A 14,692-nucleotide genomic window follows, 5' to 3' on the forward strand; every position below is an offset into this window, starting at 1 on the left:
AAAAATCGTCATGTTCATTGACCCTTCTGCTAATACTGCTATCATGAATGTCAGTTGATACTATTTGAGTTAGGGGAAATTTGCCTCAGGCTGGGCTGAGACAAACATTCATTATGTACAAGCCACTGCCCCTATGCTATAAACACAGCTGTAGACTAAAGTTCCCAGGAGAACTAGTCAGACTAAGAAAAGTTTAAGATGGTCCGGTGGCTTCAGTCATTTTATTCCAAAGTGAATAATGCATCAAAACATTGTGAAAAATAGAGCAAAAGCCCATGATGAAATAAGAGATCCAGGTCTCCCCTGATTTTCTCCTGAAGGCTGCTTCCCAAAATATGTGGATGTGCTGCATTATAATTTGTCACAAATCTTTGCCCCCACACCTACCTCAGTGGTTCCAATACATTTTACTAAGGCAACCTACCAACTGCACTGAGTCTTTTTTTGCGAACCACCATTAAATATATGTATCCTGCGCCCTGGCATTGCAACCCTAACTGGCTTGGTGATGGAGGGGCAGCAGGGTCAAACTTAAGTGGTGGTGCAACCCCAGGTGCAGGACAGGAGCCACTGCTGCAGGGTGATCATAGGGTGGACTCACTCTCCACCCACCCTGCCCCTCTGCACCAAGCCGGGAGAAGTGTATATGTGCCTAAGTCCCCGTGACCCATAATGGGATGGTTTGGGAACCATCTCTTTTAACTGGGAAACTGTAATGAAGCACTAGAATAAAAGAAAAGAGAGATAACATCTGGATCTAGGCATCATGTGCATGGAAAATGGCATTATCCGATACGGAACATAATTTATTATTACTATTATTATTAACAGAGTTTGGGGGAAAAGATTCCCAATTACTTGATTTTATTTTTCAGTCTGTAGCTTGGTATAATTATTGATAGGGAAAAAAAAACCTTATAATCCAATTTTAGGAAATCAACTCCTCTCCTGTTTCCTAATGTTGTCTACATGTAGGAGCGCAGGCAAATGATCACCTGTTAAGAAATGTTTCCAGGGTTACGATGCATTTTCCTCTTTGTTGTATCTTTATCAAAGGTGCACATATTTAATATTATAGGCCTAATCTTGACAACCAGTTGACATCAATGATGGGCAGTGCGGACTCAGCTCCTTTTGGGAGCAGGCCCTATTGTAATTCCTGAAGAGACCCAATTAATCATAGAGGTATCTAGGATGTACTAGAAACAAGCAGGATGAATTCCTCTTGCCTCTGCGTCTAAAGGAGCAGGAGTTCTGTTTAATAATTCCATCCCCCATTACAGATTCATTCTGTTGCAGAGCAAGTGTCATGCACCACTAATTTTAGTTAATGTACGCATTCTGGATAATATCGTGCCAACTTTTCCTGAGCTCCATCCTATCATTCAGTTGCCAAAGCATCAATGAACTGCAGAGGGGCTATCAAAGCATCTGCAAACAGCTCCACAGGTATTTTGCTCTCTGCTGAGAGTGTACCTGTGAGGCCAGCACAATGATCATGTGATGATGCCACATAGTAATTACCACCACAGTCTTTTTGTCCGCAGGCTTCTGACAGTCAAAAAGGATTACATCCACCTATTTTTGGTAAGCCTATTTATTACTCTTTCTAACAGTGAAAACTATTTTGAACTTCTAGGTACATTACAGAGTGTTTTTCTTCTGCATCTTTAGGGCAAAGCATATAATGAAAAACTGGTCTAATCCTTTCTGGCAAAGTATACAATTAAACGAGGGAAAAACAATATTAAAAGAACATTGAGTCTCACAAACTCAAAGTCATAATGAAATTAAGAGGGCTGGCTGCTTCTGTCCTTAACTTGCCTTGATGTACCTAGGTACTGCAATACAAGATGGTGTATGGCTCTCCAGTTAAGAGGTGACATTTCAATGGGTTTAAGTGGAGTTTGTCTTGGCAGCTTTTACCACACTCATGATGCTGGGCATAGAGCAAAATGAAATACTAGACGTTATTTGCCACACTAGTCACTATAGAGAATGCCAACAATGGATGGGTTTACTCTGGACTAGAGTGCACAGCTATATTGGTAAACCCTCCCAGCGTAGATGCAGTTTATACTAGTATCACTAATTGTTTTAGTCCTCCTTTGTTATGGTAATAGCTTAATGAAAAAAATATAAACAATTCATTTATAAATAATTTTAAAATTGAGAACCCATTTCTTACTGAGATTGTATGTGAATTTACCACAGTCCCAATGTGCAGGGATTACTGACCGTAAGAGTCTATTACATCAAAAGTATTTTTGATGTTCTTGTATCTGAAATAGCAGATACCCTGCTTTAAACAAACAAACAAGAAATCTGACTCCCAACATCAAGAGGTAAGTGGATGGACTATTGACCAAAGAGACCAGAATGGGTCTATCATGTCAAGTCTTAAGTGGGGGCACATTAATCTGAGGATTATTGACACAAAACTCCATAAAGTCTTAAACCTGCTTGGAAACAAACACTTTAACTCCTGGATTATTAATACATTAAGCGTAATGGCTGTTGTGTTACTGTGGGTAATGCGCAAGTGCAATAATTATGCTCAAATATTTTATGCTGGAAGCTAGTTGTGCAATGGCTGTAGCATGCATGATCCAATCTGGCAGAGACCCTCCACATCAATATGTAGCATTACATTTATAAATGCCTAAAAATCAGTACTTATATAGTGGAAATATGGCAGGCACCTGAGAGAAGATAATTGGTGGCGCCTGGGAGCGGAAACTGAGTTCTAAATTAACATTTTCCTACAACTTCTCCATCATGAGACACATACCTGGTCTTCCCCCATGAAAGATCGCCCCCACACAAATCTACCAATGTAAGCACTTTATTTTCTGTGCTTAAATTCCCCATCTATACAATGGGGATAGCAAATAATTTCTCCCCCACCCTTTCTCTTTTGTCTTTTTAGACTAATCTTTTTGGGGTAGGGACTCTCTTTTCACTATATATTTGTACTAGCAGGATTAGTCTCATTTGGGGCCTCTAGATGCTACCGTAACACAAATGATAATAAAAGGACAGAAAGCTAAACTGTAAATTACTGGCAACGACTAGCTTTTCCTCTGCGTTTTGGGTGGAGCCCAGCTAGTTCCCAGCATCCCACCTCTTGTCCTCAAACTCTGTTGATCCCCAGTTCCATTTCTGCAAGGTCACACCTCCCCCCAGTGCAAGCCCTCAGGCACAACTCCCTCCCTGCGAGGAAGTAGAAACAAGCACAAAGGATAGTGGATGTGTCAATTTTGTAGGTTTGTATTCCTCTGGAGAACATTTGTTTGGTCTGGCTCGTGATCAGGATGCTGACGTTTCCTTTCCCTTACCTTGCTTTTCTCCTCTATGGAAAGCAGGGACCTGTGTGTGCTTTAACATCAAAAGGCTTTCTTCCTACTTCTGCCAACAAATTCTAACACAAATACAGAGCCATTGGGGCCCTTCGTACCGGGCTGAATCCACCTCACTGCAACACGCCCACCTACGTGGACTTGGCACAAGGGAGTTGCATGGGTAGAAGGGAAATAGAATCCTCCTTCCCAGGCATGGAACATCAGTAGAGTTCTGTGCCAGATACTGCAGCAACTATGCTGAATGCTGTTCCCCCATTCTGCAAGGAACATCCCCACTCCTTACCTGGCCTTTGTTCCCACACCCCAGCATGGTGGTGTGCCAAAGAATGTGGACCCCCTTGAATGGGTTGCAGATCTTCTGCCTCTCCTGCGCTGAAACTACCCCAATTCCACTGTGCCTCAGGCCTTCACTGCTGCATAGAAGTTTTTCCACTGAATGAACAATGTACAGCCTAAAGCAATTACCAGACTGCAATTTGCAGCATCTAAACATTCCATGTTAAACTCTACAGCTTCATAGCCCACCCCTGAAGTATCCAGATCAAATGCTTAGGCAGAGAAAGCCAAAGATAAGCAACTCCAGCTGTGTGTCACAAGAGAAAGCACCTTAGGAAAGATGAAGCTGAAGGGGCTGATACAAACAGCTGCTACATGTCTTTGGAAATATGCTGCTTGTAATATTTATGTAATTTCCATATAATGTTCAACAAACTCTTCACCCAAGCAGGGAGGAAAGCAGGCAGATGTTATGACTAGGGTTGAGGAACTCCATGGAGCTGGAGATTTTATGAATCTCTCAAACTGTTGCTGAAGTTTACAAAATGGTTTGAATTTGCAAAGTTCTCTTTCCCTTCACTTTACAATTTACTTCCTTTTGTGATGTCGATCCCTTTTCAATAGTTATAGACTGTTGTATCATCTCTGCTATCATTTTGCCAAATTATTCTACTGTAACAAATACTTTCTCTTTCACAGTAATAAACTGATTTTTCAAGAAGAGTTGGCAGCTGCTAAGCAAGACCTCTCCCTTTCTCTCCCTCTGTGGCTGAGGGGGGTTTTATAGCAGAAGAGACTGCTGCAGGAGAGCCAGACACTACCACCTTCTTGTTCTCATCACCATCCTTCTGAAACTGACCCACTGTCTTGTCACTACACAGTCATACTGCAGCTGCTGCCTCTAGAGACAGTGCTGTGAGTGTATCGCTTGCTGATCCTATCAGACAGTGCCACTTCAGGGAGGCAAACCAGAAGCCAGGCCTGCTGCACTACAAGTATATCTGCCTGGCCACTCCCCTTTCCTGAGTGGTACCCCAGCTTCCACTCAACTCTTTAGTCTTGGTGTTCAGTGTGACACTGGCAGACTAGGAGAAGCACCTGTTCTTTATACGTTGCCCAAGGTGTAGTTTTTTGACTCAGTGCAGAAAGGTCAATACAATTAAGAACAGCAATTATTAATTTCACACGTGTACACTTTTCCCCACATTCGTTCTGCCTATAACTTTTAAATATGGGAAATGTACAAGGAGCTAAATTCTACATATGTAAATCACGCCGCAAAACTTGATATAACTTCCAACAATACTAGCTGCAGGATAAATCACCTGTGCTTGATTTGTTCCATACTACCTTGCCTTAGTGGCCAACACTTACCTTCTGTGCTGGATGAACATGATACAGGGTCACTAGTGGATCGGACTATGTTTGGAATGCCGTATTTTCTAATGCAGTGCTGCTGGGCAGTTCTCTCGGGGCAGCCATAGTGTGATGAAGTACTTGCAGGCACAGAACAGGGAGAGGGCTGAGAGTGTACAGCAGCAGGCTGGTTAAAGACCCCACAACAGATTTTCATTTGTTTCAAGGGTGGCGTGGCTTTGTTTTCTCTAACAGAGCTCTGGGATTCTCTTTCTGATGGGCTGAAATTCTCTGAAGAGCAGTCTGAGGCTCTGCCATGAACATAGTTCTCATATTCCTGGCCTTGAGATCTGTCCATAGAAGCTCTGCTGTGGGAACTCCCATCCTCATCAGGGGAACATTGTGAGTTAGTCCTGTGAAACCCAGAGCGAATGCTGTGATCCAAACTGGTGCAGCTCCTGTTTGTGGCCCCTTTGTGGGTTGTACTGTATGGAGAAAAGTGTGTGGAATGAAGAGACCCCTGAACTTCCAGAGAATAAAGATCCTCTGAAGAGTAGCTATGATCTGGGATGTCAGCAACCTCAGAGACCATAAGAGAGGTACTGTCAACAGAAACTGCAAAACAAGGCATTTGAAGTATTAGCATATTGCAGTCGTGTATATCATCATTATTAGTATTCATTCATTGATCAAAGTTTTATACCTACCAGTATTATCAATGCTAGTTTTGTGTCTAACACCTTGTAACTAGGCATCACATGTGTCTCAAATACACATCAAGGACCTTTTCGAAAAAGAGTCCACCCTTGTACCATCTCTCTAGCATACAAAATGTATAGCGTATCAGAGATTTCTTTCTCTCTCCGTGGTAGATAAAAGCTCAACATTCTCTGCAGATATACATCACCGTGGAAGCCTTTTGTATTAGAAGCTGAGATTTTTATCTCTTCTTCCAAGATGCTCACACATTGATATTATAAACGAAAACGTTTGTGTGTTACGTAAAGTTGTATTTTTCTCCTTTTTTTGTCAGAAATTATTTTCAAAGAGAACAAAGAACCATACCTACATCCTGGACTATATATTCTTTTTTGCCTAACTTCAGAATACAACCAATTACTTTTCTATAGTGGACTAGAATTGATGAGGAGTTACCAGGTGTCATCCCCTATTATATACAAAATATACATCACTTAAAATAAATTGTTTCATTCAGCTCAGCAATCTCGGATGCCAATGAAAGCTCATGCTCAAATAAATTTGTTAGTCTCTAAGGTGCCACAAGTACTTCTGTTCCTTTTCATGTAATAGCTGTTGATAGCAATGTTGGTAAGGTAAACAGGCTCTCATATTTGTGTTGAGGGATGGGACAACAGAATCTGTTAGCAGGTTTATAAATGTTTGGTAAAGTGCCTCCGTGCACCTGGAGTCTGGCTAGCACGAAGCAGTGGAAGTCCTGAAATGAAAGAAAGCCTCTTACTGCTGTATTCCTGGCCTGGCAGGAAATATTGTAAACTTCAAAAGGGAGCCATGGTATTTGAGGGGCTTACCAGATCACCCTGGAACTCCAAAGATATCAAGAAGGAGCCATCACTGCATATGATGTCAAATATCCAAAAGGCTAGATTATGAAGGACTTTTCATCCCCACTCAAAATTTCTAAATGAGACCTAGTATTTTCCTCTGGGTATGTGGGAAATAAACTCATATTTGCCAGGCAATTTAAGTTTGCCAAAGGACACATTAGTCAATTATGTAAATATCTATTTAGACATGTTAAAATGCATATTTACTGCTCAAAGTGTAATAGGTCTGTTGAAACTTAAGTTTGGTGATGTAAATACTTATTTTAAATAGTATGTTTGTTAAATATATCACAATATCTCCAAAAGCTTCTTGGATACTTAAGATGAATCTTTGTAACATATCACATTAAGTCATGATCTGAAATCTTTAGACTATTAAGACAGATGCGTGAATGGGTCAAATCCGTATCCCAGCCTCAGAGCACATGTCCAAACCATGGAACCTCTTTTCCAGGATTTGGTTTTACTGATACTCAGAAACAATCAGATAGTATAAACCTTCCAAACAGAACTCCCACTCTCTCTATATCCTGGTTGGAGCTGTTTGGACGCATTGGTCAGCCTGACTTAAGGGCCTTATTTACACTTTCTCATGATTGCTACACTCCACTGCTGCAGTTCCCTGGTGGTACCAACAGAGGGAGCTGTAGTAGAGGCTGGTCAACATCATCTTGACTACCATTATCATTTAACCCTGTTCAGCGCATGTCTAGCTGCACAATGACTGCTTTACTGTGGCACTCACAACAGTGACAATGTTATTTTGGGGTATTTTTGTGAGGGTGGGCGTTGGGGGAACCTAGTGTAGACACAGACATAGCATGTTAATGTATAATATACTTAAGCAAAATGTTTGCAGTGTTGTTGTAGCCATGTTGGTCCCAGGATATTAGAGAGACAAGGTGGCTAAGGTAATATCTTTTATTGGACCAACTTATCTTGGTGAGAGAGAAAAGCTTTCAACCTGACACAGAGTTCCTGAAGAAAAGCCTGTGTAGCTCAAAAGCTTGTCTCTCTCACCAACAGAAGCTGGTCCAATAAAAGATATTACCTCACCCACCTTGTCTCTTTCTCAGTATGTAAAGGAATACATTCCTGTGGTTGGAGGCAGAACCTCTTTAGAAATGAGACTATACATGAAAATGTTGGATTTATATTCACTATATGTATTCTATCATGTTAGTAATACCAACATTTAATAATAATGTAATGAAGAGTTACATTTTTAAAAGATGCACATATACTTTTACACCCCCCATTATGTGTCAAAGAAATAGTATGCATTTTAAAAATGTCTACATAATAAATACATTTGCACAGAGTTACAAAATGTTTATGACTGAATCACTGATTCTTAACTCAACTACAGCATCACATATTATTTCAATACAAAGCAGAAAGGGGAGACATTCTGCTCATCATAGTGACCCAATAAATTCAGTTTTGATAAAACAAATTAAATATCTGCTAGGAGTATATAAGAAAACTCTTTGAAAACAGCACCTCCTTAATAACAAAAACTGGTCACCTTGAATCGTCAACATCACACTTCACTGCACAAAGATGTCAAATAGTTTTTTTAAAGAATATTTAGTGCTCGTGAAAAGTGAGGGATTGACCACTTTGAAGACTGAAGACTTCTAGTTATCCACAAAACAGACACGTCCTGGGAAGTATCCGATTTCCAACACTGACACTGTTTTGGAAGATATTAGAGGATAGTTCAGTCCTCAGACCTGTTAAAACTTTAACTTCTCTTCTGAGATTGTCAGCAAGGGTGCCAAGAGGTAATACCTACCGGATGTTAATGTTGGCTATAATGTGGACACCTATCTGCTGGGGATTGGACTGAGACCATCACCACATTTCATACATACCACTGGACAGCCATCAGGTAGTAACACATTCTGGTCATTGAGCTGAATTTAAAACAGTGACCTAGAGGTGAATACCTCTCAATGTCAATCAGACTTGTTGCAGAAAGGCTGTCCTGATAAACGTGGTTAAAAGAATGAGCTGGCCCTGTGCTGCTGCTGATCAGCATCTCTATTCAAGAGATCTGCCTTCAGAAAAAAGAGCTCAGGTTCATTCCTGGTCTTCTGGAGACTATGTACATTACACAGCTAACATACTGCAGAGCAGCAGTAGGGAAGAGCGATGTGAGTGTACCACTCCAAAGGCAGCCACAGTTGCTTATTAATATTATTTATAGAGTGCCACAGGAATGCATGGTGCTTTAAAGACAACTAAAAGCCTCAAGAAAGCTTCCAAAGTAAGCTTTCCACAGAGCTTTGGAGACACCTTCGGAGAAGAAAACTGGCTTTTTTTCTATGCCTGTTTAGCCATTCTAGCAACATCAGTTTGTGAAGAAGGAAAGTAGTGAATGACTGGGACAAAAGTTATTATGACCAAGATGGGACCAAATCCCTCCTCTTCAAGGTAGAAAAGAACGAATAAGAGGAAACAGCCCACTATAACACCTGGTCTACACTTAAAAGTTAGGTTGACATAGCTACGTGCTCAAGGGTGTGAAAAATTCACACTCCTGAATGACATAGTTAAGCCAACTTAACCCACAGTGTAGACATGGCTAGACCGAGGGAAGAATTCCGTCAACCTAGCTACTGCTGCTCAGGGAGATGGATTACACACATGGATGGATAAACTCCTTCTCTCACTCTAAGCCCTACGTCTAGGCTGCAGTCTATGGCACTACAGCAGAATAGCTGCAGCAATGTAGCTGTGCCACTGTAGCACCCATAGGACAGACATGGCCTTAGTGACAACTGCATGCTCCCAAAATAAACAAACAGTAAAATCACCTTGTGTACTTAAGCCGGCTGTCGTGTTTCTCTCACCCAAACTGGATTCAGTCACTTGCTGAGCTGTTCCGGTGATCTGTACAGAAAGTGTATAATAAATAGTGTGTTAGCCTACAGATAGCATTACCCACAAATACAGGGCTGAAACATACTGTCATGGATCTAAAGGATATGACTGGTAATGTGAAAAAGCTATCCTACAAGTTGCTATTCAAATCAAAAGGTATTCATAGACATAGCAATTTACTATGTTTTTGGATCAGCAGCAGATGCAGAGTAAATGAATATGCCTAAAGCAATTGCTAGATTTTCCAGAATCTATAAAATAAATTATCTTGGGTTCAGAGGCATTTAGGGCTTCAGGCTAACATTACAAAGCATAATGACTGTGGTGCTTAAAATTAATGCTCCTATCTTCTTAGCATACGTGCAACATGCCTCAGATGGCACATGACCAGGATTCATCACTGAATTTGATCCGCTGGTTGGATCATTAGCTTCCCTGGCCAGTACTGACGGGGAGTGCAATATGAACTGATCCATGCCCCACAATGCTCCTATTACCTACAGTCTTTCTGCAATGGGGAAAAGTGCAGGGGGAACCAGCAGAGACTACAGCTAGTAGAAGCAGGTTCAGAAACAGCCAAAGTGCACACAGAGAACTTTCTGCAGTTTTGACTGGACTTTCTCTGCTGATTGGCTGCTTGCTCCAACCCTCTTCTACAACACCCTCACAGTCTCTTCACCTCAGCTTCCCGTCACACCCTCTTCACATATTCTCTTTTCCCCTGCCCTGTCATCCTCACCCTTCTTCCCTTCAGCATGCACTCCTTTCACTTTTCTTTCCATGTACCTTATCCCCGCCTAACTAATCATGGAACTATCATGCTATCTGCTGTCCTCACATTGTTCATGCTGCTTTTCCCCAACCTCTATCTGTCTTTTTAGACTGTGAGCTCTTTGATGCAGTCACTGCCTGATACTCCGAGTTTGTACAGAACCTAGCACAATGGGGCCCCATTCTTGGTTGGTCCCTAGGCTCTACCATAATAAACATTAATAATATTCTTTACTTTCGGTCCTTGAAAAACTAGAGCAGAACAGCTTTTGGGTTTACTTTGCAGAAGTACCTACATTTAAGTATTGAATGTAGTAATCTCTAAAATGCTACAGGGTTCTTCTAGATGGATGGTGCTCTATAAGAGTAGGGCATTATTATTATTTATAGAAGTGGACTTATTACAGTTGCCAACAATTTGCAAGGGTGGATTATTATTAGCAAATGGTTCCTTCTGCCAAAAGGAAATTCAAGGATGATTTCCCCCCCACCCCCCCACCCCCAATTATGCACTGATGCAGCACAGTCTGTGGTTTTGAAAAGTTCTTCAAAGCCTTTTCCCCATCATTTTAAAACACCTTAATGTATTTTTCTCATTGAAATGCAGTTACAAATTTCACTTTAAATATAGATGATAAAAGTCAGCTGATGGGTTTCTGTAAATCACAAAGTCTCATAAGGAATGATAAAATAGTTTTTTCTGAAAAAAAAATAGAGATGGGTGTATGGGCGAGGAGAGTTTGCAAAACAAAATACAGATAAATGCCTGATTTATTACTCATTAAGGGTAAACAGTTAGCATTAAAAAGCTATCAACTTGATTAAAGTTAGACACAACATTCATAACTCCATATTAATGTGAATTCCTGTTGGAGATTTCTCCGCAAAATCACTAAGAGGGAGCAGTGCTCAAAGAGAGCATGCTAAAGGGGAAGAATTTTTAAAATCTTTAAGAACTTGATTCAAACACTACTGAAGTAAATGGGCTTTAGACCAGGCCCCTAACCTTGTTTTTAACCCCTCCATCAGATTTTTAGCAGTTCTTTGGGAACCTGCTATTGGAAAAGAATAAATGCTAATTATAAATAAAACAAGAGTACCAAACTATACCCTAAGACAAGGTCAGTATAGCATGAGATTTTATGTCATCTTTAGCAGAACACATCACATCTGCTCCTGTATGGCCACATTTAACTTTGTAATGTTAGCTGCACACCTGTGCCACTGTAGCTCTTCAGTGTAGACACCATCTCTGCTGACAGGAGGGTTCATCAGCGTAGTTAATCCACCTCGCCAAGAGGTGGTATCTAGCTCAACGGAAGAATTCTTCCAGTAACCTAGCACTGTCTACATCAGAGGTTAGGTTTGCTTATCTACACCACTCAGGGGTGTAGACTTTTCACACCCCTGAGTGACGTAGTTAAGCCAACTTAATTTTCCAGCGTAGATCAGGCTAACTAACTTCTTGCCTGCTGAATCAGATGTAAGATATTTCCTACCAATGCTCACCTCCAGTAATGCCAGGCGTATCTTGTATATCGTGTCATTTAGTCTGAATGGAACATACCGAGAACACAGCCTGGAATCCTTGAATTTTTCAGTAATGGCAAGAAGGTGAAATGTTTTCACCTGTGCAATGGCTCAGTTGCTAACACCGAGACACTACTGCCTCCTCCAGGGAGTGAATTATGCAGGGAGAATTTGGAGGTAACACTCTTTCTCCAGGGTAAGGGTGAAGATTACATCATTCTTTCTCAACCCTTTAGAATTTATTCTGGTGTACAAGATCAACTTCAAAGTGAGTCACTTGCTTTCTCAGCCTTAGAAGCACCACATGGACCAAGAGCTCCTTTAGCACATTCCTAAGAAATGGGGCTGAGTGAATAAGATAGTATGCTTGGAAACGTAGGGCTCTTCCACTGAAAATTGGTAAGAAAAGTTTCCTGTTATAAATGAAAAGACAAGACCTCTCAGCTTAACCTTTGGGCTCCTGGCTATAATGTGCAGACTCTTTACATTGGCGTATAGCTTTCTTTAAATGTAATATTTGGCCTTCCTAGTGGCGGTACTTTGCTGGCAGACTGGAAACCATATTGAGGAATAGATAGGGCATTTTTCCACTTTACAACATCCCTTCTCTTAATACCAACAGAGTACCATGAGCAGCATCTTTGTATAGAGAAAAGATGGCAATATCTTTAATCTCTACATAAAAATATCGACTGCCTGAGGCTTCAGCTGCTCAGTGGCATCCAAAGAAGTGGAAGATACATGGAAAGTTTTTAATCACTTGAGGAAGCCTAAATATAGAGAGAGAGAGTTAAAAATCACTTACAGTTCTCAGATTTTCTCTCTCTCATTGAGCATTTTTTTCAACATTCAGACTCCATTTTACTGGGAAATACTATATGAGAATTTAAGCCTTGAGCTAAACTATGCTTTCTGCAACCCTGCACAGCCTACAAATTAGTAAAGCTTATAAGACATTTACTGGAATAATTTATCCAGAGACTGGGTCTTTCTATTCTTGTCTTTCGCCAAACCCTAGCAGATATCACCCCTGGAAAAGCAGTGTGAAAAGCAACAAGTTGCAGAATGGATGACAGCTGCAAATTGTATTTAGAAGCAACCACTGCTACTAGCACTGACATTTTCTGTTCCTATCCAGGAAATAGCTGCGTCTAATTTGATAACATGCTAAAGACCTTAAGCCCCATAAAAACAAACAAAAAACAATATGCCTGAAGCTCAGTAAGAGGCTTAAGAACTATTATTGCTTAATGGCTCCCAGCAGCACTTCTGTAGCTAAAGCTCTGCCATTATTTCCATTGGAAAGTCTGCCTTTGAGGAGTTTATAAATCCGGTCAATTCAATTCAGACCGTGCTGCAACCTGATGCATATTATATGAGAGTGTATAGCATGTATGTAAGAATTTGAGGCTCCATTCTATATTCCTTGCAGATCTAAATTTGTCACTGATTTTAAGGCTGTGTTCTTCAGTTTTTAAATTCCTTGGGACTTCTGGTCCACAGTGTATGTAGGTTTGGGCCTTTGATGTTAATGAAAGTATCAAGAACACAAGTTGTTCTGCAAACTCTACCACTGCCAATGCACTTCACTCCTCACCTTTCATGCCTCTTGCCAATCTACTCTTAGAGCTTTCCTGGCTAGAAACTGCCAGACATACAGTGGGGTGATGTGGATTAACACCCAGTAAGAGCTTTATAATCATTATCACATAATAATTAAAAATCCACCACTCGTTTTCACTTGAGATCGGAACCAACACTGGAACCCAGGAGCCCAGAGATAAATGGGTGGTGCATTGACACTGACTCAACTGTCAGAGATTTATGGACAATGCATCTGCTTAGGGGGTTCTTTTGGGGAGGCCTGACATAATAGGGTAGAGGATGATTTTGCTGCTTTAAGTTACTAGCTTGTTAAGTTAATTATTTTTGTTGTCTGTGAGTGCCCACGTGCTGCTGGGGTGGCTGTTTCTGTGTAAATTGTGATCCTGACTAATAGTCAGAGCATGCAGAACGGTGGACAGGCATATTTTTGTATTTAAATATAAATAAATAAATAGCCATTTATATAACCTTCTCGCATACAAATTCTCATTTGAAATTTTTTTTAAACCAGATATGATTTTAATTGCTTTTGCCTTTTTTTTAAAGGTAGAGATAAGACAAATATAAAAACATTGCAAAAAACCCTAAGGCTTTCAGATTCCTTTACAATTAATGCTGTAAAGAAAACAGGGCAGAATTTCAGTAAATAACATTTGAGAAACGAGCTAACTGGGATTCTCAAAATTTGCTGTTCAGAAGCAATTTTCATTGACTCATTTCTATGACTGAAGAATAAATCAAAGAGACAAGGGGGTAAGTAATACCTTTGATTGGACCAACTTCTGTTGGTGAGAGAGACAAGTTTCGAGTTTACACAGATCAGAGGCAAACAATGTTTGGCCTGTTGCTACCTTCTACCAGGTATAAGTAGACTAAGCGAGAAAAACAAAGACTTAGCAGAAGCTGCTTTGTGAGTTAAGAAGGTTGGAATGTCTGATGTGTCTCATTTAAGCCTAGCTGCACATCCCTTGAGCATCCACCATTGCTGCTTTCTTTGGACACTTTTTAAATTGTCAGCAATTTTCCCTCTGTGGAGGTGAGTCATGTATTTATATTTTAATCTAATGTTTCTTAATATGTTGCTTTCCCTGGGGCAGAGCAACCACAAGTTATTTCTTGTATAGTCTGAGTGAATGTGAAGCACTCTAGTAACACATAGTATAGATAGATGCAATGTTAACCAGCTATATGCACATAACTCTGCAAATGTTCACCTCAACCCTGACAAGCAGTAGTTGGATGTTAAATTCCTCAGACTTCCTTGAGTTTCTACTGAAATTTGAAGAAAATCAAAGATCCCAGAAGCAAGTAAAAAAC

The 14,692-nt window shown here is 40.5% G+C and overlaps 1 protein-coding gene across 2 annotated transcripts in view; it reads right to left on the reverse strand.

Moving 5' to 3' along the window:
- Positions 1–14,692, reverse strand: part of ENTREP2 (endosomal transmembrane epsin interactor 2) — a 391,860-nt gene that overhangs the window by 6,110 nt on the left and 371,058 nt on the right. For both annotated transcript variants that reach the window (XM_074966203.1, XM_074966202.1), the window contains 2 exons: positions 9,403–9,478; positions 5,013–5,609 (listed from right to left, as the gene is read on the reverse strand). In XM_074966203.1, coding sequence (XP_074822304.1) covers positions 5,013–5,609; positions 9,403–9,478 — 673 coding nt within the window. The remainder of the gene's footprint in view (positions 1–5,012; positions 5,610–9,402; positions 9,479–14,692) is intronic.

This window comes from Natator depressus, chromosome 10, assembly GCF_965152275.1.
Source record: "Natator depressus isolate rNatDep1 chromosome 10, rNatDep2.hap1, whole genome shotgun sequence".
Taxonomy (NCBI): Eukaryota; Metazoa; Chordata; order Testudines; family Cheloniidae; genus Natator; species Natator depressus.